This window comes from Artibeus jamaicensis, unplaced genomic scaffold, assembly GCF_021234435.1.
Source record: "Artibeus jamaicensis isolate MK-2021 breed Jamaican fruit bat unplaced genomic scaffold, CSHL_Jam_final contig_399, whole genome shotgun sequence".
In the NCBI taxonomy this organism is placed as follows: Eukaryota; Metazoa; Chordata; class Mammalia; order Chiroptera; family Phyllostomidae; genus Artibeus; species Artibeus jamaicensis.
The window spans coordinates 1,767,967-1,795,400 of NW_026521816.1; the positions used below are offsets into that span (position 1 = coordinate 1,767,967).

Consider the following 27,434-nt stretch of genomic DNA (forward strand, 5'->3'; position numbering starts at 1 on the left):
CATTGGGAAACCAGTATTAGCAATGGCAATCCATTCCCCATTCATTACCATCACAAGTAATTGAACCAGAGAGTACTAATTACTTACTCATGATAATGCTAAATAAATCCTAACATGTTTTTAGTTGGTTGACTGGTTTATTTTGGAAGTAGCTGGCAATATTCTGTAGTAAAAATATATAAATTTATAAGATGGCTTATTGTACCCTAGAATTACTTAGTAATTAGTTTATGTATCATGTTTAAACACTACTATTCATACTCAAATTTTATTCAAAGTGCTTGATCAGTTTGTTTCACCTTCTGAATGTCTTGGTACACCTGAGCAAGTAATGGGGAGGCTCTGCCTGGTCTCTACAGACTAGATTAAATTGAACATGGCCCACTTTTCTGACAACAAATCATAATAAAAAATAAGCATCACTTCAAAGAATGCATTGAGTGCAACTTTGAGACTACTGGGTGACAAAAACAGTTCTAGTCATTGTTTATCTCATTTACCTTGTACAATACCCCAAGGGTACTGGCGAGCTTTGAACATTTTATTTCCAACTTTTACCTCATCCATACTTCCTACAACAGCAAATGGCAAGTGTCCCTAGAAGGAAACCACAATATAACAGAAAAAAATTAATTAAATAGCAAATTTATTAAAAATCAAATGCTCTGCTCTGCCTGGAATTCTCAAACTTGATAATGAGTATGTGCCAATTCTACTACAAGAGTCGTTTTCAGATGCTATAAAGAAAAAAAAATTGAATATCCCCCTACATGAAAACTATTATGCTATAGAAATAAAACCAAGAAAATAATTCCAGACTTCCAAACATATCTACCCCAAAAATGGAAGTGTGGGTAGATATGCTGTGCCTCCCCGCAAAACCAAAAGAAGGGCAAACAACAAATTTAAAAACAAAAAACAACCATAACTGCCAGAAAATCAACTGTATGAAAGTCTTGACAACCAAGTAGTTAAAAAAGAAGCACTCATCCAGACTCGTAGGAAGGGCAGAGACAGGCAGCTGTGGCAGAGAGGACTCGCAGCAAGGCAGTTGGCTATAGGACCTGAGTGGGCAAGTTGGCAGCTAGCAGACCAGGCGGTCCCATATTTGTGTGCAGACAAAGTGGGAGGAAACACCAGGGAGCAAGACAGACCACCAAACCAAATCAAGAGTTCTAGAGCAGGGAAAGAAGGCCCCCAAATCTCTGGCTGAAAAAAACCTGTGGGGGTTGCAGCTGTGGGAGAAACTCCCAACCTCACAAGAATTTGTTGAAGAGACCCATAGGGTCCTAGAATGTACACAAACCCACCCACCCAGGAATCAGCACCAGAAGGGCCCAACTTGCTTATAGGTAGTAGAGGAAGTGACTGAAAGCGGGCCAAGAGCCAGGCAAGTGCATTGTTCCCTCCAGGATCCCACCCCCACATACAGTGCCATAAAGCAGTGATGTACAGTGACCTCCACTGGTGAATACCAAGGGCTCTACCCCTGACTACATAACAGATTTGGGGAGACAAAAAAAATATGGCTCAAATGAAAGAACAGGTCAAAGCTCCAGGAAAAAATACAACTAAGCAATGAAGAGATACCCAATCTATCAGATGCAGAGTTCAAAACACTGGTAATAAGGATGCTCACAGAATTGTTTGAGTATGGTCGCAAAATAGAGGATAAAGTGAAGGCTATGAAAAGTGAAATAAAACAAAATATATAGGGAACCAACAATGACGGGGAGAAAACTTGGACTCAAATCAAAGATTTGTAACAGAAAGAAGAAATAAACAGTCAACTGGAACAGAATGAAGAAACAAGAGTTCAGAAAATTGAGGAGAGGCTTAGGAACCTCTCAGACAATTTCAAATGTTCCAACATCTGAACCATAGGGGTGCCAGACGGAAAAGAACAAGAGCAACAAATTGAAAACTTATTTAAAAACATAATGAAGAAGAACTTCCCCAGTCTGGCAAATGAAATAGACTTCCAGGAAGTCCAGAAAGCTCAGAGTCCCAAAGAAGTTGGACCTAAAGAAGCACACACCAAAGCACATCATAATTATTTTACCCAAGATTAAAGATAAGAAGAGAATCTTAAAAGCAACAATAGAAAAGGAGACTCTTACCTACAAAGGAGTTCCTGTAAGACTATCAGCTGGTTTCTGAAAAGAAACCTTATAGGCAAAAAGGGACTGCAAAGGAGTATTCAAAGTCATGAAAGTCAAGGACCTACATCCAAAATTACATCACAGCTATCATTTAGATTGGAGGGGCAGATAAAGTGCTTCCCAGATAAGGTCAAGTTAAAGGAGTTCATTATCCCCAACCCCTTATTATATGAAATGTTAAAGGGACTTACGTAAGAAAAAGAAGATCAAATATATGAACAGTAAAATGGCAACAAAGTCACAACTAACAACAGAACCTGAAAAGACAAAAACAAACTAAGCAAACAACTAGAACAGGAACAGATTCAGACCAATGAAAAGCACATGGAGGGTTATCAGTGGGATGTGAGGTGGGGAGATGGGAGCAAAGTTATAGGGAATAAGTAGCATTAATGGTAGGTAGAAAATAGACAGGAGGAGGTTAATAGTATAGGAAATGTAGAAGCCAAAGAACTTATATATATGATCCGTGGACATGAACTAAGGGCGAGGGGTGATGCAGGTAGGAGGGGGTGCGCAGTGCAGAGGGCAATAAAGGGAGGAAATGGGACAACTGTAATAGCATAATCAATAAATATATTTAAAAGAATTCCAGTATAGGTAATACAGGTATTATTTCCCCCAATATTGTCGTTGCCATAAAAGACAAAGATAATGGTGAGGAAATACAACACCCCCACACCACACACACAGAGTCCAGAAAGTATGCAACCATCTAACATGAAAAACGGAAACATTTATTGAAGAAGATAGAAGATACAAGAAACATTAGACAATGACACCTCAGTCACTTCAGAATAGGCAACTAGGGACCTCACATAGTTCTTCCAATTCCCATCAGCTGCCCCACTGTATTTTCCTGAATTGCACTGATGGTCTCAAATTTCTTCCCTTTCAAAGGTGATTTTAGTTTTCAGAAAATGTAGAAGTCACAGGCTGCCAAATCTGGGCTGTAGAGGTGCTGAGTGACCTGGGTGATTTCATGTTTTACTAAAACCACACAAGATGTGATGAATGAGTGGGTACATTGTTGTGATGAAGCTTCCAATCACCAGTTGCCAATAGCTGCATTCTAAATCATCTGAATAGTTTTCATGGAGGAATGTTCAAGCTTAACACAGAAGCTGATGTAGATTCATTGCTCTACTCGCTGTCATTTTAAATGCAACAGCCACACAGTACACATGCTCACTCAATGAGTGTCTATCTCCCCTATTGACTAGTACAGTGAAGTTGTCATTGTCCATGCAAGTGCATTCCAGTCCACTCTCTTGGGCTACCAGGTTACACTAATGTCACAGAAACTGTTCTAATTATATTAACAATGGTTGGATGTTTTCCAAAGAAACTCATATAATATACATATTTTATGAGTTTATTACGTAAACTCATATATATGTAATGCCTGCTTGAGTGGTTACTACGGTAATAATACAGGTGTAATTAATTTATATTTTTAATTTAAACACTTTACCTAAGATGTTATAATGACGTGCTTTAGTGTGATATTGTTATGTTACAGAATTACATGCTAAAGATTTTGTAATTAAAAAAGGGGTGGTTATAGCCCTGGCTGGTATTACTCAGTGAACTGAGTGTCAGCCTGCAAACCAAGGGGTCACAGGTTCGATTCCTGGTCCAGGTACATGCATGGCTGGCAGGCCAGGTCCCCAGCAGAGCCCACGCAAGAGGCAGCCACACACTGATGTTTCCCTCCATCTCTCCCTTCCTTCTCTCTATATATAAAATCTTTAAAAGAACAAAAGGGAGAGTGTTACCTGTGCCTGACCATAGTATGCATGTGTGTGTATATATATGTAGGTATATACACACACATATACGCAACTAGATTATGTATATATCTATATTTAGTTTGTACACAGACATGATACTAATATAAAATAATTAAAGTCTCAAACTAATGCTAAATATAATAAATGTTACAGAAATTTAGAGATGTGAAAGATCACTGTTTGCAGGAAGATACAACCCAGACTTAAGATGAATCAAGCAGAGAGGAAAAACTAGCTGAAGTAAGGAGAAAATTTTGAAAGAACATACCTCGATTCAGAGTCAATGAGAAAACTGTCTGAAGTTGAGGATTAATATAAGGGAAAAGTCTAATGTAAAAATATTAAGTATTGTATTTAGTATTTAATAAGTGACATGATTAGTCTCTTAACTGTGTCTTTCTGAAACATATTCCAGATGGACAAAGAAACAAAATTAGATGTAAAGACAATATGACACATAAGAATTAAGATCACTTACATTTATAATTGCATTAATCAGATTTTTATATATATCTAGTTTAAGTATCCTAAAATAAATGGGAGTATAAAAAGTCAAAAAAGGGAAAAAAGGGAAATAAAATGAATAGTTAATAAATGTCACCATGTTAAGCAGTGCACAAAAGTTTTAGCTTCTGGCCCTGGCTTATGTGGATTGACTGCCAGGCTGTGAGCCAAAAGGTTACTGATTCAGTTCTGGTCAGGGCACATACCTGGGTTGCGGGGCTGGTCCCTGGTTGGGGACATGAGAGAGGCAACATATTGATGTTTCTCCCATTCCTTGATGTTTCTCTCCCTCTCTTTCTCCCTCCCTTCTCCCTCTCTTTAAAAAAATGAATAAAAATTTTAAAATATTTATAAAAATTTGTATCTTTTCAACAACCCTTAAGATAGGTATTATTAACCCAACTTTGTGGATGACTTAACAGGCTTAGGGGAGGGTAATAACTTTCACAAGAATATGGTTAAATCTGTTTCTAAAACCCATGATCCTTCAAAATATGACAAGATATTTATTTAACAAATTTGGTAGCCTGAAGAAATTAACACAAAGAACTTAAGTCATCTTCAGTAGTAGTAAACTAAAAGTTTTATGAAAATTTAGTATGTACATGTGAGGCTGTAATGGAGAATGAATTTAAATAACAGATTAGAAGGATCTCAAAGATTTTAAGATTCTATAGCATCTGAAGGAGGCCATAAAGTCTTCTCAAGCCTTCTCCTGTTTATAAAGAATAGAAAAGTATCTTTAAGGCAATGAAGTGTGGTTCCACAAAAGGAGTACTGCAGTATCACAATGTATCACTTATTTGTGTGTTTGTTTAGAGATGGGAAGGAAGGGAGAAAGAGAGAAAGAGAAACATCAATATCAGAGAGAAACATCTATTGGTTGACTTCCATACATGCCTTGATGAGGAAGGAACCACAACTTAGACATATGCCCTCACCAAGAATTAAACCAGTAACCTTTCAGTTTGCTGGACAATGCCCAACCAACTCAGCCACACCTACATGAAAGTAGGGAGAAAAAAAGTATATTCTCATTTTACTTTTTTTAACTCAAGAAAACGGAACATTTCCTATACTGGACTTTTTGAAAATTCACCTTGTTTAGTTTTTTTGGAAGGCCTAAGTGAAACTATATTAGTAGCAATGTTATCTACAAATTACTTATTTTCTACATGTAAAACAATTAATATTCAGTTAGGAGCTCACATTCATTGAAGCATTGATTTTAGCAACAGTTTCATCATCTGTTGGGAACTGGTATATCTGGACATCATTGCTGACCAGTTCACTCATGAGCTTGATCTTAAACTTCTGTAATTCAGTTTTCGAAATTGCATCTGCTTTGGCAATCACTGGTATGATGTTCACCTATTAAGAATGAAGAAAAACAAAATCACATAATTGAAGATGTATATTTTTTCATCCTGCAGTTTCTGCATTAGAAACCACTAAATCTCTGACAAATTTACTTAACCTAGACCACGAGATGGGCAAACTACCGTCTAGCTGATATAAGTAAATATTTATATAAATAAAGATTAATATAAATAAATAAAGATTTATTGATATAAATAAAGATTATTTGGAACTCAGCTAGGTCCATTCATCTAACATGTTGTCTATGGCCACTTTCATGATACAACAGCAAAGGTGAGTAGTTACATCAGCGATCATGTGGCCTGAGAAGACTAGAGTTGTTTACTATTTGGCCCTTTAAAGAAAAACCTTGTCAATTCTTGCCCTAGATAATCATTAGCTGTCATTCTTACCATCTACCCCACACAGTCACTCCTATAGATGCTGGCCCTGTATAATCATTCCTACAGATGCTGGCCTTACAATAAGTGCTTTTAAAAAGTACAGCTTTTCAATTTCCAGCCAAGATGGAAGTATAAATAGAATGCTTCACCTCCTCATACAACCAAAAGAAGGAAAAACCAATTTAAAAACAAAAAACAACCAGAACTGACAGAAAATCAAACTGTATGGAAGTCCAAACAACCAAACAGTTAGAGAAGAAATATTTATCCAGAGTGGTAGGAGGGGTGGAGACAGGAAGCCCAGGCAACGAGGACATGTGGCAAGGCAGTGACTGGCCGACTGGGTGCTCCCACATTCGCATGTGGATAATGAAGGAACAACTGGGGCATGAGACAGTGCAACCCAGGGTCCCAGTGCAGGAAAAATAAAGCCACAGAACCTTTGGCTGTAAAAAGCTGTGGAGGTTGTTGTAATGAACAAATGGTCAGTCTCTTGAAACCAGGGTGAGAGCTGAGCAAGTGGTATTGTTCCCTCTTGGACCCATCCTCCAAATACAGCACCACAACACAGCAAAGTGGGTTGGCCTGCCCTAATGAATTCTTAAGGCTCTGTCCCTTAACGCTTAACCAGTGCTGAGACCAAAAAAAAAAAAAAAATGGTTCATAGCCAACCTATCAGATGTAGAGTTCAAAACACTGATAATCAGGAAGCTCACAGAAATGGCTGAGTATGGCAGCAAAATAAAGGAAGAAGTGAAGGCTATGAAAAGTGAAATAAAGAAAAAATATAGAAAACCAGCAGTGAAGAAAAGGAAATCCAAACTCAAATCAACAATCTGGAGCAAAAGGAAGAAATAATGAACAGAATGAAGAAACATGAATTCAAAAAAAATGAGGAGAATCTTAGGAACCTCTGGGACAACTTTAAATGTTCCAACATCTGAATCATAGGGCCAGAAGAAGAATAGGAAGTGTAACAAAATGAAAACTTATTTGAAAAAATAATGAAAGAAAACTTCCCTAATTTGGCGATGGAAATAGACACATAAGTCCAGGAAGGTCAGAGTCCCAAAGAAGTTGGACCCAAGGAAGCACACACCAAGACAAATCATAATTAAGCAGCCCAAAATTAAAGATAAGGAGTGAATCTTAAAAGCAGCAAGAGAAAAGACAGTTACCTACAAAGAAGTTCCCATAAGACTACCAGATGACTTCTCAAATCTTACAGGCAAGAAGGGGCTGAAAGAAGTATTCCAAGTCATGAAAGGTGAGGAACTACATCCAAGATGACTCTATTCAGCAAAGCTATCATTTAGAATGGAAGGGCAGATAAAGTGCTTCTCAGATAAGGTCAAGTTCAAGGAGTTCATCATCACCAAGGCCTTATTCTATGAAATGTTAAAGGGATTTATCTAAGAAATAGAAGATCAAAACTATGAAAATAAATTCACAATAAACTCAACTATCAACAACTGAACCTGAAAAAAAACAAAACAAAAGCAAACAACTACAACAGGAACAGAATCACAGAAATGGAGATCATATAGAGGGTTATCAGTAGGGTAAAGGTACAGGGAATAAGAAGCACAAATGGCAGGTACAAAATAGACAGAGGGAGGTTAAGAACTGTATAGGAAAGAGAGAAGCCAAAGAACTTATATGTATGACCTATGGACATGAAGTAAGGCGGAGGAATGCTGAAGGGAATGGGGTAGCAGGTGGAGGTGGATAAAAGACAGAAAAAAGACTGGGACAACTGTAATAGCATAATCAATAAAACATACTTAAAATAAATTAAAAGTACACCTTTTATAATATTAATCTTTCATCTGATTTTTGGTTTAGAAATCTCACATTCTCTTTTCTCAAGCTCCTGTCATAGACAAATAAGTAAAATGTTGTTGAAAGTGCTTGCTTAAATTACTAACTTAATTTTTTAAGTGCTTAATAATTTAACTGCTAAGTAATTATGATGATTGATCCCTCACAAAACTATGAAACAGGTTAAGTTTCCCCTTCTGCTTCATTTTAGCAGGTCCCCTTTCACCAAAGAATCTACGCTGTCAGTGACTCCTGCCTACGTGTTAGAGGAAGGAAATTTTACGACCAATTTAAATTGTTGTAACTCAAAGCAGTAACATTCTCAATATTATTTAAAATCCTATCTCCAGCCAGAGAGGAAAAGAATTGAAGTCATGAAGGCCAACTAACTTGAAAAGCTAATTCTCTAAGATTAATGTCTCCATAAAAGACTGATGCCTACACAAATCTAGGGGTTTGTAGGTTTTTGGTTTGGGTTATTTATTTATTTAATTTGTTTTTAGAGAATATTTCAGGTTAACTAGTTCTATGTGTCAACAGAATATGATATCAATGCAATTTTCAGGGTGAAAGTGAAAAGCAAAAATCATAATTCCTATTCTTAAATTTCTTTCTCTTCAACTTCACACTGACTCACTGGTATATTTGGATTTATTAGTCTTAATATGCTCCAAAGAAAGTAAAGATTTTTATAACTACCCATGAAAAATGACAGAAAACTTTCCAAAAATTATGGGTATTCAGCTTTCAGGTTAAATTTGTTACAGTACATAAAAAGTTGATGCCAAGTTCAATATCATGTACTTGAATATTCAGTAAATTATGCCAAGTTAACAACTTATAATTGTATCCATAATAAAGAGCAGAAAGCAGGCTATAGTGTAAGTGCCTAACATTAAGCTTTTTGATTATAATAAAAAGTGCCTGACATTAAGCTTTTTGATTGCCAAGGTATCCATTTTAAAGACATCAAGCTTAAATAAATGTATCGCCAGGTGTATCTGCTTGTTTTGCCAAGCTACTAGCAAAACAACTAGATAAGGAACCAAGCTGCCCCACCCATGAAATTCCCCTTTTAGAAAGCCTGAGCAATCTAAAAAATGCATCTCCCTTCTTATGTTCTAATTGCCACTCTTCTGCTTTAAATTTGCCAATAAAGAGTAAATTAAGAACAAACTGACAGTAACCAGGAGGAGGAGGCAGGGAATAATGGTGGGGGGGAGGGTTTTTAGGAACATATATAAAGGACACAGGGATAAAGCCAAAGAGCAGTAGGGAGGAAATGGAGACAACTGTACTTGAACAATAAAAAAAAGAAATAATAAGATTGGGGAAAAAAGAGTCAATCCATAAAACCCTAGACACCCCGTCCTTGAACACTAATAAACATTGAGCCCCAGGTTCATACTCCCTCCCTTTCTCCTCCTGTCCTCCCTGTAGGTCCTTGGGTGTGTTATGTACCCTCCAGGATCTACAAGTAACAAATCTTGTTCTTCAAAGTTTTCTGATAGTTTCTTGTTGACGTGTATCCTGAGATCATACTAAGAAACACGATCGTTGGTGCAGCCATGACACTGAGACCCTGGTGGTGGCGGCAGTAGGGAGGAGCGATGTCTATGGGGTTCACAATATGAATAAATACATTTGCAGGAATACCTCAGGTGTTCCTGGCCAAGAGCATCACTACCTATAAGCTGGAGGACACAACATAATTCCTTAGTTTTATTTTAGACGTGAGGAGACTGAGGCTCAGAGGGCTAAAGAACTTGTCCAAGAACATGTAGTTATTAAGTGACAGAGTTAATATTTAAAACCTGCCTTTACTGACACCAAATGCTATATTTATACAAACTACATCACGTTGCTTCTGTCTTGCTAAGACACAGTTACACATCCTTACTTTTATGTTCCATTAATAAATATAAACTTCCATATAATCAGACCAAACAAGGAAAATAACTGGCTAAATGGTTAGAAAATCTATCAGATGAACAGGCTATCATATAAGCTTCATCAAGTTACTGCTAAAGGCAGGGACTACAACTAGTAAAAAGTAAATAAATCTATTTACCAAGACTTCACTAGCAGGCCTTCATGCTTTCCACAGTGATGTTTATATAGAAAGTAGTAATGGCCAAATGCCCTTACTTTCTGAATATTATCTCATAAAATTATTAGCCAGGATAATGAAAGCTGAATTTCTCATATTCTCAGAGGTTACAGAAAACCTCTGTATTTTTTTAGTATAAGAATGTAGCCTTTAGCCCTGGCTGGTGTAGCTCAGTGGATTGAGCGCAGGCCTGTGAACCAGAGGATCGAGGTTTGATTCCCAGTCAGGACACATGCCTGGGTTGCAGGCCAGTTCCCAGCAGGGGACGCACGAGAAGGCAACCACACATTGATATTTCTCTCCCTTTCTCCTTCCCTTCCCCTCTAAAGATAAATAAATAAAATCTTTTTAAAAAAAGACAGTAGCCTTTAATCACCTTTTAGATAAAAATCCAAAGAGAGTTCATTTGTATATAATATTTTTATAGCTCCCTGAATTTACATATCTCTCCTTGGTTCAGAAATTTAAATATAGGTTTTCTTGGTATAGTTCACATTAAAATATAATTTGCAATAATGTGATAAAACATTAGATATTAACCTTTGTCAATTAACTTCTCACTTAAGAGTGTCATAAAGTAAAATTAGTGTCAAGTAAATTCTACATTTAAAAAATGTAAATGTTTCTTTCACCATGTGAGGACACAGTGAGAAGTCTGCAACTGGGAAGATGGCCCTCACACAACCATGCTGGCACCCTGATCTCAAACTTCCAGTCTCCAAAACTAAATTCCACCAGGACTCTGGACTCCGGGATTTTTACTGTATAGAGAGGAGTAGACAGTCCTAGTTGTACCCTGTCCATCTATATGCTGGTTATTATAAAACAGCAGTGGTATAAAGATTCTCAAAAGAGGTTTCCAAGTGTTACTAACCAAATGCGAAGAAAGGGATTTTCTGTCATGCGTGTATACACACCTGTTTTTCCCCTCTCCCAATTTTTTTAACATAAGACCCTAGAAGTTATGTCATCAAAGGAAACTATTTTAGCAAGAGCAAAATTAGAGTTTGTGGATGCATTTGCAAGTAAAGGAGAGGGGCCTCAGCAGAAACCAAACCGGCTGACACCTTGACTTTAGACTTCTAGCTTCCAGAACTGTGAGAAAATTAATTTGTTATTTAAGCCTCTGTCTCAGTGTGTGGTATTTTGTTACAGCAGCTCTAGCAAATAAACTAATAACCTATGTGTCCCAGCAATTTCGCTCCTAGGTATATAGCCAAGAGAACTAAAAACATGTAACCATGCAGCATTATTTATGATAGCCAAAACCCCAAATGCCCATCAACTGTTGAGTAGATAAAATATGAAATATCCATAAAATGGAGTATTATTCAGTAATTAATTAAAAGGAATGTAGTACTGATAGATTTTTTTTTAAGAATAGGTAAATGAATCCCCATATTCTGACAGGCAATTTAACCATTAAAAAAGAACTAAAATTTTATGTTAATGTTTTTTCTTTGCATGTCATCTTTTAAACTGAATTTCTCTGGAAAATCACCTAAGACTGAAACTTATCAAATGTTTTTAAAATGCACAAAATAAAAGTTATACATATATTATCATAAAGATATTTTAATAATTCGAAGTCAATATTAAAGCAGGATAAGTTGATTCCTTTTCCAAACCCACCTTGCTGTCAAGACTCTTCATGGTTAAGAGATCAAGTGTCTTCAAAGAGTGGCCTGTTGGTGAGATGAAGTAGAGGCACACATGGATACGAGAATCATGGTAGTTAAAGAGAGAACGCTTAATCTTCAGTTCTTCTTGGAGATAGGCCTCAAACTGAGCATCTATGTAGTCAACTATTGGTTGGTAGCTAAAAATAATAATTATTTAAATATTGAATAAGACATATTCATGCTACCTTAATAAGATACTTATGTAACTCTGAAGTTTGAGATCTATATTTTCATCAATTAATAAACACAGTATGCTGAACAGATAACTTTAAGTAATAAAACAAATTGTGCAAAATATGCATGTATTGAGGTAGTACTTTAAAACTATCGGAATAACCCATGTTTTAAACTGTTTTATAGAAATGATATTGAATTTACATCGCTTCATTCTCACATTCATTCACATAACAGATCCCTTCCTAACAAGGCTCCCACATTTAACTGCATTTCTGATTTGATACTTTCATTTGATGTGAGCCTTTCCTCCTTGATATGTTAATGCTTTTTATGCCATACAAATCTAATGTGAGAAGCAAGAAGTTATAGAATTTGACTTAAATATCTTTTAAGTTATTGAGAGCCCTGGCTGGTGTAGCTCAGTGGATTGAGCGCGGGGCCTGCGAACCAGAGGATCATGGTTTGATTCCCAGTCAGGGTACATGCCTGGGTAGCAGGCCATTGCCCTGCAGGCCAGTTCCCAGCAAGGGATGCATGAAAGGCAACCATACATTGATGTTTCTCTCCCTCTCTCCTTCCCTTCCCCTCTAAAGATAAATAAATAAAATCTAAAAAATATATATCTTTTAAGTTATTGATACTCACACATTTTCTCAGTTAAATAATATGCTATGTCCATAGTAATTTGCCCTAGGTTTCAGTTTCCAGGGCATAGCACCAAAGAGAGAATAGATCCTGGCCAGTTCTATGAGTTGAAGACATATACATAGCAGTCAGGGAGGCCAAAGCAACTAGAATTTATAGACAAGAACACTGGAAAAAAGGAGCTGCACCAACAGAAAGCATTGGAGATCTAGAAAGGGCCCATCTTTTGCCTTTGGTGAAGCACTGATGTGCACATGTATATGCATGTGAGGAAAGTACCCAAGACGCTGGACTTTTCCTATATTCTAACCATAGTGTTGGTTTCAAAGCTATACATTTGTCAAAACTAATTGAACTATATACTTCAAAAATTGGTGCATTTTTATGTAAATTAGACATCAATAAAACATTTAAAAAGAAAAGCAGAAGAATTGAAAAGGAAGTCATATAAATGTCATTATTTGTAGATTATACTAGTACATGCATAGAAAATCTAAACAATATTAAAGATAAACTGTTGGAATTAATCAGAGAATTTACAGAAGTTGCTATATTAAAATCAATATTTCCATAGAAAATGAAATACTTTTAAAAGATTCCATGTATGGCAGCATCAAAAGTGCCAGATATCAAAGTATAAATTTATAAAGCCATACAAGGTCGCCATATAGAAAATTACTTAAAAAATTAGTATGACTTATAACAACATGTCACAGGCCTTTGCCTCTGCCACTAATCTGCTTCTTCAAAAAGTGCACACAAATCATTTCTTGAAATTTAAAGCAGAACACACAAATATGCTGAAAAGGCTGACGTAAGTTACATAACTCTTTATGTAAAAACTATTATGCAAAATATTTTCTCTCTGAAGCAAACTTTAGAAAAGCAGGAAATTACCTCTAATGATGAAAATACATACTTTCTAAAAAAGAAATAGGAACAAAAGTTTTTGCTTTACCCCAATCTGTTTCGCCTTTTCTTAGTTTAAATTTCACAGAATAATGACATAATATAAAAAAGAAACTTCATTATCAAAAGTTTCCTGTAATGCATTATAATGTACTTAGCTAATTTGGTTAGAATCTCAAAAAAAAAAAAAATCCATGGATTTGGCCATTAGATATTTGCCATTGTATGTCTTGTTTTTTTCCCCTCATTGAATTTAGTCTTGCCTGAAAATTAGTAAAAATCACTTAAAATAGAATGAATTGGCATATCAGAAAAGAATTAAAACTATTTTAGCTGAAATAGACATTTTAATGATGAATTTCAAATTATGCTAGGGAAATTAGGTAACTGAATATAAAAATGTCAATTTGGGACTTCCACCAAGATGGAGGCATAGGTGGAGACACCGTGCTTTCTCACACAACCAAGTTTAGAGACAACAAAATATTAGCAACAGAAAACACAGCCAGAACACAGAAAATTGAACTTTTTGGAAGTCTGAAACAATGAATGCTTCAGCTGGACCGGTGGGAACAGACCAAAAATGGCTCAAGAAGATCTCAAGGCCCCAGAGCCCACAACTCTAAGCGATAAAGAAATTGCAAAACTTTCAGATGCACAATTCAAAACACTGGTGATCAGGATGCTCACAGAACTGGTTGATTTTAGTCACAAATTAGAGGAACATATGACAGCTAAACTAATTGAAATGAAGGGAATTGCACAGGAAACCAATAGTGATGAAAAGGAAACTGGGACTCAAATCAAGGGACTGAACCAAAAAGAAGGAAAAAATGACCAAACAGGAAAATATGAAGAAACAAGAATTCAAAAAAATGAGGAGTGACTTAGGAACCTCCAGGACATCTTTAAATGCTCCAACATCCAAATTATAGGGGTACCAGAAGGGGGAAAGGAACAACCACCAGTGGAAAACTTAGTTGAACAAATAATTAAGGAGAATTTCCCCAATCTGACAAAGGAAATAGACTTCCAGGAAATCCAGAAAGCTCAGAGAGTCCCAAAGCAGTTGGACCCAAGAAGAAACACACCAAGGCACATCATAATTATATTAGCCAAGATTAAAATGAAAGAGAGAATCCTAGAAGCAGCAAGAGCTAAGGGGACAGTCACCTACAAAGGAGTTCCCATCAGACTGTCAACTGATTTCTCAAAAGAGACCCTACAGGCAAGAAAGGGCTGGAAAGAAATATTCCAAGTCATGAAATCCAAAGACCTACAACCAAGATTGCTCTATCCAGCAAAACTTTCATTTAGAATGGAAGGACAGATAAAGTGCTTCTCAGATAAGATCAAATTCAAGGAGTTCATCATCACCAAGCCATTATTATATGAAATGTTAAAGGGACTTTTCTAATAAAAAGAAGATAAAAAAGATGAACAGTGAAAGGACAGCAAACTCACAGTTATTAACAACCACATCTAAAACAAAAGCAAACTAAGAGGACAGCTAGATCAGGAGCAGAACCATAGAAATGAAGATCTCATGGAGGGTTAGCAACAGGGGAGTGGGAGGAGGAGAAGGGGGGAGAAGGTACAGAAAATAAGTAGCATAGATGTTAGGTAGAAAATAGATAGGGGGAGGGCAAGAACAGTATGGGAAATATAGAATCTAAAGAACTTGAGACACATGGTCATAAACTAAAAGGGGGAATGGTGGGGTGGGGCAGTGCAGGGTGGAGGGAAATGAAGGGGGGAATAGAACAACTGTAATGGCATAATCAATAAAATAAAAATTTTTAAAAAATTACATTTGTTAGAGCAAAATATTGCTTAATGATTAAAACAATTAGAAGACTGGGAGGAAAGGTATGGATTTCCATAGTAGAAAATCAAATCATAGCACATGGTAAGAGAATACAAATGTCCTGAAGTAAAAAAAAACTTGTTTTACTACAAAAAGAAAACGTACCTTTCTTGTTTGTTCATTTGGTCACCAAATCCCACTGTATTCACAATGGTCAATTTCAATCGAACATTACTTTCTTGGAGTTCATATGTCTGAGCTTTAAGTCTAACATGTGGGTAAAAATGTGAGGATTCATGGTCTTCAAAATTAGTATTAAACAATGTATCAATCAGCATTGATTTTCCAATTCCAGTCTCCCCTGAAAGAAACAAAGGTACATCTTCAAAAGTGCACAGGATGGATAAGAAAAAATAGAACTGTAAACTCTCAGAGTGGCTTCAAGAACCCCAAATATTTCTAATATTTCAAAGGCTGATTTGTCCAAGAAATACATGCTAAGGTCAGTCCACTAAGTCATTAGTAGAACATAAAATTGAGTAAGTATGCTAAGTTACTCAGAAATCTGAAGTAATGAAATACTTAAAGCAGTACAGGTGAAAAAAAACTCATAAAATGTAAGTAACTGAACAAAATCTGTGATCATTACCTCAAATTGATAACATGAGCACCACACAGCTTTACAAGAATGAAGTAAGCAAAAGGAACATGAAGGAATAACTTAGAGGAAGAGTCTGGCACTGACCAACACAGAGAATATTGAAGCAGAAGCCTTGCTGAATGGATCTGTTGACCAGCTGATCAGGCAAATTCTCAAAACCAACGTGGCCACACATAGTCAAAGGACGAATATTTTCTCTTTTCTGCTAAAGAAAAAAATAGCAACAACAAAAACAAAACCTTTACTAAGACAGGATATAAAGAAGTTTGAAAGAATAAATATATCAAAGAAACTTAAAATTTTATAATTTTACCTCCCCAAGATACAACTAAGTAAATTTGTGAGAAATGTGTCCAGACCCTGAAAACATGTATTTCTTCTCTTCATATAATGAGTTCAGCAGCACTTATAACATTAAAATATTTGATTCTCAAAAGAAAAAACTATCCAAGTAAACTGCTCATTTGTAAAACAAATGGCAGTTTATTTGGGGCATTCATTTATAAAACAAAATGTTTAAAGTCATTTTGTGGTACATTTCTAACAACATTTTAATTTGGGGATTTTTTTGCCTTTGATCAGATTTTTATTAAAAATTACCTGTCCACAGTGATTTGACCTTTGTGGTATGAACAGAGTTAAGTTTATGCTGCAGGTTTGTTTTCTTCTGTGGTAGTGCCATACGGATCATCTAACTTGCAGAGAGTACTTTTAATCCAAATGTAGTAACAGCCCACATGCCCATCAGGAGCAGTTTCAAAGTGTTCAGTTTGTTTACATTATACAGAGAAATTCCAAGGATGTTTCTGAAGGCTTTGATGATACCGTTATCCTCATTACACGAGGGGGGACCCCCCACCTATCCTCTGGTGGGTGAGCCTCTTGCAGCATAGGCTTCCCCTGTTAGGTGAGTGTTCTGTACAAGTGTACCAGTTGGCACTGTTGTGACAGGCTGCATTACACTTCAGTGAATTTTTTTAAAGACTCTCTGAACACATTTGCCCATTTCATAATGGGTGATTTATGAATGTACCTGTCCACACTGCAAGCTGAGTGTTCAGAAGTCAAAAAGAAGTTTTTGACTAAAGATGGTACAACCCCCATGTCCTACCCTATTTACTCTATCTTCACTCCAAGAGACATTTTTTGTGTTTCCCCAGATGAAAAGAGTTCTCAAAGGGAAATGGTTTGCTGATGTGAAAGAGGGGAAATAAAAAATGGCAGAAACACTAAATGGCATCAAAATCACAAGTTCAAAAACTGTTCTGAGTAGTGAAAAAAAATCTCAATAGGTTTATTGCATCAAATGGAAAGTAGTTTGAAGGTGACTGAAGGTTAAATAGGTAAGAATAAATTTACAATTTTGTATTTAAAAATTCTATTTTGGATAATGCAAAGTCCTCTGTGCTGGATACTAGGATGGTTTCTCATCTTGCTCTTGCCATCTCTCATTCACTGAGAGGCATGGACTTTTTAAATAACATTCAGGCCTTAAGTTTCTTAAGAAGCAAATCAGCCCCCGTAATCTCGTAGCCTTCAACTTTATCTTCAACCACAAAAGGAAATTTAGGAACTTCCTCAATATGATGACCTTTAGGCATGACCAGCCAAGGCAGAGAGCTTGATGGCACATCATGTTCACTCTGTGGAGCCAATGCCACCAGGTTTGGGTTGGTACAAACATGTGGATGATACATATTTCCAAAATCGCCCTGATCAGACTGATGAGTTCCACCACTTTAAACTCTGGGAATTTGAGTCATAGCTCTGGCAGTACCCCAAGACTGGTTTGATGGCCTGCCAACTCAGTGACAGCATAGGGCTGTCTACTGTTTTTGCACAACTTGGTGTGAACAAATTTCACAGTATCTGGTTGAATGGAAGCCTTAAACACAGCAGACAAAAATGACATTTTTGCCAGATGATTCCCTCTTTTTTGGAATACTCTCATATGTGTCAATGGATAAGCACTGGTTCTTATATTAACATATGTGAAAAAAGTACAATACAAAATTATAGGTACAGTCCTAGCACCCAGTAATGGCAGAATAACAAAGTCACCTAACCTTCCTATTAATAATAACTATAATCAATTTTTTAAGTACTGGAGTATAACCAAAGGCTGGTAGACATTGAAGTGGAAACTCTTGAGACAAGAAAAACATATAAGGTGAAATATTTTCTAGCTTTTCCCCTGAGGGTACTACCCAGTCATTGTTGCACAAGGAAGACAGAGCTCAAAATGCAAGTGGCAGTCTTACTGGGTTGGTAAGTCAGTTGGAGAAAAGGCCATGTAAATCAGGTGAGAATTGAAGGAGAAAATTACAGAAAGGAGGGAGTCCAAAACCTTTAAATAAACTTCCCTCAAATCCTTGGCTGACTGTTGATTTGCACATGTATCAGATGAATACAAAGAGCCTAGCAGGGTAAAAATAGGAACAAGAAGTTACACAGAGTGTTCAAGAGAGCCATCCTGGGAAGCTTGAATTTTGAGTCTGTAAATTAAAGGTGCTTGGCAAACACTTTAAGGCTTCCCAATGAAAACCTATATGGGCTATATGTTAGGAATAAGAATCACATCTCAGGAGTCAGAAATGCTCCCTAATATAGAAGGCACAACTGAAGTAGTCCTGCTCTAACAATGACTATAACAAAAGCTCAACATAGTCAATGTGACCAGCCAATAACTTGCCTGTTAGAACAAAGGTCAATACTCTTCAAAAAAAAAGAAAACAGAATCCAACACCTCCTCAATGTATCATTCACAATATCTCCTATACAATAAAAAACTACCATATAGAAGCAGAAAAACTGAATTCATACTCAAGGAAAAAGAAGTCAACAGAAAGAGATCCACAAATGAACCAAAAGTTAATTATCTCATAAGAACTTTAAAATAGCTATAGTAATCATACTAAGAAAGAAAAATACACACTTTTCCACAGGAAAGAGATGGATATAATAGGTGACATCAGAGGGAATCATGAGATATTAAAGAAAGCTCTCAACAACAAGAGGCAACAAAGAGAATGGAAGATCAAACCATGGAACAGAGATTTGTTGCAATAGTTATTATCCAAGTTAAAATTCTCTCACAGAAAAAAATAAAACTATAACAGAGACTCAAAAAACTATGGGACAATACCAAATAATCTAACGTACCTATAATTGAAACAGCAGGTGAAGAAAGACGCAGGCAAGAGAATGGAGGAAGAAAATATCTGAGTAAGAGTGACCAAAGATTTTTCAATTTTCTAAACATCAACTCAGAGATCAAAGAATTTCAGCAAACTACAGTGGGAAAATCCAAAGGTACCATAAGTAGGCATGTCAGAGCAAACTGTTTAAGAATAAAGATAAAGGAAAACTTTATGAGCAACCAGGTATGGGAGACAGACTATATACAAGTGAAACATAAAATGACTATAGGTTTCTCATAAGAAACAATGCTAACCAGGAAACAACAGAACAACATCAATAAAATGCCAAAAGAAAAAAATGGCAACCAAGAATTCTATTATCAAGTGAAAGATATTCTTTACCAATGAAGGCAAAATGAAGACATCTGTTGACAAAATCTGAGAAAAGTCATTGTAAGTAGACCTACACTATATGAGATGTTAAAAAACATAATTTCCCCCCTCCTCCCCTCTAAAGATAAATAAATAAAATCTTAAAAAAAAAAAAAAAAAAAAAAAAGTTCTTTGAGAGAAAGGAAATAACAAAAGATGGAAACTCAGGTTGGCAGTTGACCCAGCAATACCATTGCTGGGATTATACCCTAAGAGTCCTAAAACACCAATGCAAAAGAACCTATGCACCCCATTATTCATAGCAGCACAATTTACAATAGCCAAGTATTGGAAGTGCCCATCAGTAAATGAGATAAAAAAAAAACTGTGGTACATTTACGCAATGGAATGCTATGCAGCAGAAAGAAAGGAGCTACTACCCTTCTCAATAGCATGGATGGAACTGGAGAGCATATCCTAAGTGAAGTGAGCCAGGCAGTAAAAGACAAATACCATATGATCTCACCTGTAAGTGGAACTTAATAAAGAAAACAAACAAGCTAGCAAAATACAACCAGAGACACTGAAATAAAGAACAAACTGACAGTAATGGGGAGGGGAATAATAGGAAAAGGGACATTAAGGAACATGTATAAAGGACACATGGACAAAATTAAAGGGGTTAGGTTCAAGGGTAGGAAGCAAGAATGGGTGGGGTTGGGGATGTGGTGTAGTGGAAATGGAGACGACTGTACTTGAACAACAAATTAAAAAAAGAAACCTATGTAATATTATTAACCAATGTCACCCCAATAAACTTAATTTTAGAAATAATAAAATGAGTAAATGTGAGAGAGCTCCTTCCATGTTTAAATTTCTTGAAAATATAACTGAATGTTTAAAGCAAAAACAATTATTACAGGATTTATAATACATGGAGAAGTAGAATGTATAATAACAGCATAAAGGATAGGAAGGGGAATGGAGATATACTGTTGTAATATTTCTGTATTATTCACAAACTACTATAATATTGTTTGAGGGTGGTGTGTCAATTGAAGCCTTTATCAATTACTATTTAAAATTTATTTTTAGAAAAACAGAAATATAGCTAATAAGCCATATTAGCTATAAAATGCAATCATAAAAACTTCATTAATCTAAAAGAAGGTAGGAAAAGGAAAAAAAGGACAAAGAGCAAACTGACAGACTTAAATTCAGAAATATCTATAATTAAATTAAAGATAAATGATGTACACTAGTGCTGTCCAGTAGGACTTTCTATAATGATGGAAATTTTCTATATCTGAGCTGTGCAACAGATACTCACTAGTCACATGCAGATAGATATTAAGCACTTGAAATGTAACCAATGTAACTGAGGAATTTAATTTAATAAAATAAAATTTTATTTAATTTTAACTAATTTAAATTTAAATGGCCACATGTGGCTAATGGCTACCCTACCAGACAGTGCAGGACAAAACATTTCAATTAAAAGAAGGAAACTGTCGAATTGGATAAAATAACAAAATCCAAATATATACAGTCAAAATAATAACTGACAAGCTGATCATAAAATTATATGGAAATGTAGAAGATTTAGAACAGTAAAACAATTCTGTAAAAGAACAAAATTTCAGGACTTACAATTTCTACTCAAAGCTACAATCACAAAGTGTGGTATAGAAAGAGCTGAGCACTTCTAGAGAATTGGGTTTGAGACAAGAAGGGGATTCAAGTTCTCCCTTGCTATATGGATAAAAAGGGAGACACATGATAAGGACCTAAGAATGATGAGGACCTGCTAGTAACTGGCCAAGGAACAGAATTCTGTCAATAACCTGAGTTTTGAAGGGGAGGCTCCAGGTAAGAATCCAGCCAGCCAACATCCTGAGTGTGAGGCCTTGGGCAAAGAAGCCAGCTGTGCTGTGCCTGGCTTTCCGATCTAAAGAAGTGTGAGCTAATAAACAGGTGCTGTTTTAAGCAGCTAAATTTGTGGCAATTTGTTATGAAGCAACACAAAACCATTACGCTGTATTTTCTTTGGTGGCCTTTAAATACTTTTTAGTCACATAAGCATATGATTTTATAATTAAAAAAGAGTAAGGAAACATTATTTTCCCCAGTCATGAAAGTATTCAAGATTAAAATAATACTTATTGCTAATAAGCAAGTGCAAAAGTTGAACTAAACAACTGTAGAAATCCTTCTGGTTCTAAAGCTATATAATTTTTAAAGTATATTTTATGTTATTCTACTTTTCCTAATTTTTCCCCCTTCATCACCCCTCTGCCCTACACACCCACAACCCTTCAGCATTCTTCCACTTAGTTCATGTCCATGGATTGTCCATATAAGTTCTTTGACGTCTGTTTTCTATACCATTCTTTTTTTATATTGATTATGCCATTACAATTGTTCTGTTTCCCCCCTTCATTCCCCTCCACCCTGCACACCCCTCCCCCACCATTCCACCCCTTTAGTTTATGACCACGTGTCTCAAGTTCTTTAGATTCTATATTTCCCATACTATTCTTACTCTCTCTCCTATCTATTTTCTACCTATGGTCTATGCTACTTATTTTCTGTACCTTCTCCCCCCTTCTCCTTCTCCCACTCCCCTGTTGCTAACCCTTCATGTGATCTTCATTTCTATGGTTCACTCCTGATCTAGCTGTCCTCTTAGTTTGCTTTTGTTTTAGATGTGGTTTTTAATAATTGTCAGTTTGCTGTCCTTTCACTGTTCATCTTTTTTATCTTCTTTTTCTTAGATAAGTCCCTTTAACATTTCATATAATAAGGGCTTGGTGATGATGAACTCCTTGAACTTGACCTTATCTGAGAAGCACTTTATCTGTCCTTCCATTCTAAATGAAAGCTTTGCTGGATAGAGCAATCTAGGTTGTAGGTCCTTGCCTTTCACGACCTGGAATACTTCTTTCCAGCCCTTTCTTGCCTGTAGGGTCTCTTTTGAGAAATCAGTTGACAATCTGATGGGAACTCCTTTGTAGGTGACTGTCCCCTTATCTCTTGCTGCTTCTAGGATTCTCTCCTTCATTTTCATCTTGGCTAATATAATTATGATGTGCCTTGGTGTGTTCCTTCTTGGGTCCAACTGCTTTGGGACTCTCTGAGCTTCCTGGATTTCCTGGAAGTCTATTTCCTTTGCCAGATTGGGGAAGTTCTACTTTATTATTTGTTCAACGAAGTTTTCCACTGGTGGCTGTTCCTCTTCCCCTTCTGGTACCCCTATAATTTGGATGTGGGAACATTTAAAGATGTCCTGGAGGTTCCTTAGCCTCTCCTCATTTGTTTGAATTATTGTTTCTTCATATTTTTCTGTTTGGTCATTTTTTCCTTCCTTGTGGTCTGCTCCTTTGATTTGATTCCCAGTTTCCTTTCCATCACTATTGGTTTCTTGTGCATTTCCCTTCATTTCAATTAGTTTAGCTGTCATATGTTCCTCTAATTTGTGACTAAAATCAACCAGTTCTGTGAGCATCCTGATCACCAGTGTTTTGAACTGTGCCTCTGATAGGTTGGCAATTTCTTGTGTGCTTAGGTTTATTGGCTCTGGGGCTCTGAGGTGTTCTTGAGCCATGTTTTGATCTGTTCATGCCTGTTACTTATGAGGAGAGGTGCCTTAGGTGTTCACCAGGGCAGTGCAACCCAGGTCGCTGGTTTGTGATGCTGTATGTGGGGGCGGGGTCAGAGAGGGAGCAATAGCGGTCCTCTCCACTTCTCACCGCTCGCCCCCCCCACCTGTTTATCTGCGCTCAAATGTGTGACCATGGTCAGTCCACCACCCTGTGCTGAGGCCTGCGCGGTCTGTCTCAATGCTTACTTCTTTGCTGGTTTATCTGTGCGGAAATGCGAGACCACGGTCAGCCAGCTGCCTGCGTCTTCCCTGCATCCTCCCATTGTTACCCCACACCTGGAATCCACGCCCTGGGCTGTCTGTGCGTCCAGGTCGAGGGATCTTTTTCAACCGACCCACTCCGCTGCTGGCTCCACCCCTCTCACCGGTTTAGCTGAGCAGTTCGTTGTTGTTGGACTCGGTATTGTCCGATTTTCTGTGGCTTGGCTGAGTTTACTGTTGTTAAAACTTTGTTTTTAGATTTGGTTGTGGGAGGAGGCAAAGTGTTTCCACCTACGCCTCCATCTTGGCAGAAGTCCCTCTATACCATTCTTAACCTCTCCCTATTTTGTGCCTACCAATTATACTTATTACCTATACCTTCCCCCCTACATTCTTCCTCTCCTCCTCCTCCTCACTGAAGAACCTCCATGTGATGTCCATTTCTCTAATTGTGTTCCTATTGTACTTGCTGCTTAGTTTTTGTTTTTGCTTTTTTAGGTTCAGTTGTTGATAGTTACAAGTTTGTTGTCATTTTACTGTTCATAGTTTTTGATCTTCTCGTATTTCTTTGATAAGTCCCTTTAACATGTCATGTAATAAGAGCTTGAGAATGATGGACTCCTTTAACTTGACCTTGTCTGGGAAGCACATTATCTGCCCTTCCATTCTAAATGATAGCTTTGCTGGAGAGAGTCATCTTGGATGTAGGTCCTTGACTTTCATGACTTCAAGTATTTCTATCCAGCCCCTTCTTGCCTGCAAGGTTTCTTTTGAGAAATCAGCTGACAGGAGTCTGATGGGAACTCCTTTGTAGATAACTCTCTCCTTTCATCTTGCTGCTTTAAGTTTCTCTCTTTATCTTTAATCTTGGGTACCTTAATGATGATGTGCCTTGGTGTGTTCCTCTTTGGGTCCAATTTCTTTGGGACTCTCTGGGTTTCCTGGACTTCTTGGAAGTTTATTTCTTTCACCAGATTCAGGAAGTTTTCCTTCATTATTTGTTCAAATAAGTTTTCAAATTCTTGCTCTTCTTCTTCTCCTTCTGGCACCCCTATGATTCAAATGTTGGGATGTTTCAAGTTGTTCCAGAGTTTCCTAAGCTGCTCATTTTTTTGAATTGTTTCTTCATTCTGTTTTGGTTGAATGTTTATTTCTTCTTTTGGTTCCAAATCATTGATTTGAGTTCCCTTCACTGTTGGTTACTGTATATTTTGCTTTATTTCACTTTGGGTAGTTATGTTGTAACGGGGCAGGACCTCAGGTATTGGCCAAAATGTGGCAACCCTCTTTGCTGCACTGTCTGTGGGGGAGGGGTTAGAGAGGGAACAATATACTCACTTGCTCTGCTGTACCCACTTTCCAAAGAATTGTGCCACGTGAGACTGGGAATTTATCCTGCCATGGCAACCCCCACAGTCATTTGCAGCTAGCCTTGAGTCTTTAGTTTCCTGTTCAGCCAGCCCTGCCTTACACACAGTCTGAAGCCTTGCTGTGTGACCTCTCTGCTCAGCTCCACCCCTCCTACTAGTTTCTTTAACTTCCTGGTTGTTGCAGTACCATGCAGTTTCATTTTCTGGCACTTCTGGGTTTTACTGTTTTTAGATTGTTTGCTATCTTTCTTTTGGTTTCTTTTGGCTGAGGAAGAGAAGCGTTCCTTCCTGTGCCTCCATGTTGGCCGAAACTCTAAAGCTATATAATTTTAATGTCATGAAAACAAAAGAAATTTTTCAAAAATAAAAAATTGGTTACCATAATTTATTTGAAGAGGGATCAGAAAAAATGAGGAGTAAGCACTAAAAGATTATTAATAATTGTGATAGTAGTTTCATGAAATTAACTTATTAGAAGACAAATTAAGAGTAATTCAAAAAGGCCCTGGCTGGTGTGGTGTCATGGACTGAGTGCCAGCCTTCGAACCAAAAGGTTGCTAGTTCGATTCCCAGTCAGGGCGCATGCCTGGGTTGTGGGCCAACTCTCCAGCAGGGGGCACATGAGAGGCAACTACACACCGATGTTTCTAGCCCCTTCCTTTTCCTCCCTAAAAATAAATAAATAAAATCTTTTTAAAAAAAGAGTAATTCAAAAATTCTTCAAGGGGATAAAATAAAGATGAAATATACTATTATTACCAATGAGAGAAAAGAATGAAAAAGATGGCATTTCGGTGGTCTAATTATGATTTATCAAAAGCGTGGGGACCTTAGCATGTGTGGGGGAAGAGAGAAAAATAGAGAGACTTAACTAAAGGACAGACCATAAGAAAATTATTTAATCTTATTGAATTACTCATGTTTACATTTGTAATTTTCCTTTTTAAAAGGAAAAAAACAGCTATTTCACCAAGTTAAATTTACTCTCTCTCTTTAAGTATAAATTTTAATATGAATTACTATAACACATCCCTCCTATCCAGGTGCATTTAGGACCCTGGAAACATTAAGGTCTCATCTTGTACTCAAGAAGGCATCTAACGGGGCCTTTGAGCAACTTCCTACACTCTAGAGAATTAAAGGAGTTATCTATGTCGACCAAGTTCTGCACGTATGCCCCTCAAAAGCAGTGCTAGTCTTCAGTTTGAATTTTAATTTCCTTAATGTCAAGTGAGATAGTGGACACATGAAAATTATTCAATCCATCATTAATTTTTAACTTGAATCCACATAAAAGTTAATTCACATTCAAGGTAAGTACAAACAAGAGTCTTTCCTCTCTCTGAATAGTTATCTTGAAAATAGGGGCATTTGGAGTACAACATACATCTACATACTCTCTTCATCATCAGATACCTGGGAGGACATATAAGATTTTGTTGCCATGTGAGTGTGAAAGAGCTGAAAAAATGAAAAGAAAATACAGATACTGCTAAAAAAAAACCCTGTATCTAATTAATATATTTACAATGAAAAGGAATTCTAATATTGTCATTATTACCAAATTTTCACTTGTAATCTACACAACTGACTCAAGCATTCCGAGCAGAAAGAACTAAGAATGGCAGAGATCCTGAGGCAGGTGTGTACTATTGTATGTGAGGAATAGCAAGGACACATAGCAGCTGGAGCAGAGAGAAGGAGAGGCAGAGTGGCCAAAGAGAAAAACAGTGCCAGAGAAATTTTTCAGGAGTTTCAGCCAAGGTGGAGGCAACAGGTAAAATGATTTGTTTTCTTGCACAACCAAAAGAAGGTTTAACAACCAATGTAAAAACTTCTGGCATTCAGAAGTGCCAGAAAATCAAACTGCATGGAACTCCAACAACCCAGTGGTTAGAGAAACATCCATCTAGACCGGTAAGAAGGGCAGAGACAGGAGACAGGCAGCTGAACAAAGAGGATGCATGGCAATACAGATGATCATGCAGGCAAGGCAGGGCTGGCTGAGCAGGAAACTAAAGACTCAAAACCGCTAGCTACAAAATACTGCAGGGATTGCCACAGCAGAGAAACTCCCAGTCCTGCAGGAGAGTTTGTTGGAAAGTGGGGCTAGAGCAGAGCAAGCCAGAGGCATTGTTCCCGCTCTGACCCCTTCCCTACAGACAGTGCCACAATGCAGAAATGTGGGCTGCTCCGCCCTGGCAAACACCTAAGGCTCCTCTCCTTACTACATTACAGACCCACTGAGACAAAAAAAAAAATATAAATATGGACCAAATGAAAGAACAGATCACAGCTCCAGAAAAAAATACAACTAAGCAATCAAGAGTAAGCCAACATATCAGACCCACAGTTCAAAACACTGGTAATCAGGATGCTCACAGAATTGGTTGAATATGGCCGCAAAATAGAGGAAAAAAAGAAAGCTATGAAAAGTGAAATAAAGGAAAATGCACAGGAGACCAACAGTGAAGGGAAGAAACAGCCTCCGCTGTGCCCCATTTCTTCTCTGACCTGGCTACTGGTCTCTGCTCTTCCTACCCGTTTGGAAGAATGTTTCTTAACTCCTTGGTTGTTGGACTTCTATACAGTTTGATTTTCTGCTAGTTCTAGTTATTTTTTGTTTTTAAATTTATTGTTGTCCTTCTTTTGGTTG

General features: G+C 37.1%; 1 protein-coding gene and 1 pseudogene across 4 annotated transcripts in view; both read right to left on the minus strand.

The window, feature by feature from the left end:
• The window catches only part of SEPTIN10 (septin 10), a 98,164-nt gene that overhangs the window by 60,126 nt on the left and 10,604 nt on the right, over window positions 1-27,434 (minus strand). For 3 of the 4 annotated variants that reach the window (XM_037167145.2, XM_053665261.1, XM_053665260.1), the window contains exons 2-6: window positions 16,119-16,239; window positions 15,539-15,734; window positions 11,786-11,972; window positions 5,669-5,830; window positions 501-597 (exon numbers count right to left, since the gene is read on the minus strand). In XM_037167145.2, coding sequence (XP_037023040.2) covers window positions 501-597; window positions 5,669-5,830; window positions 11,786-11,972; window positions 15,539-15,734; window positions 16,119-16,239 — 763 coding nt within the window. The remainder of the gene's footprint in view (window positions 1-500; window positions 598-5,668; window positions 5,831-11,785; window positions 11,973-15,538; window positions 15,735-16,118; window positions 16,240-27,434) is intronic. The other variant, XM_037167146.2, reaches the window with a different exon arrangement.
• On the minus strand, window positions 16,679-17,946 carry LOC119065216 (60S ribosomal protein L4-like; annotated as a pseudogene).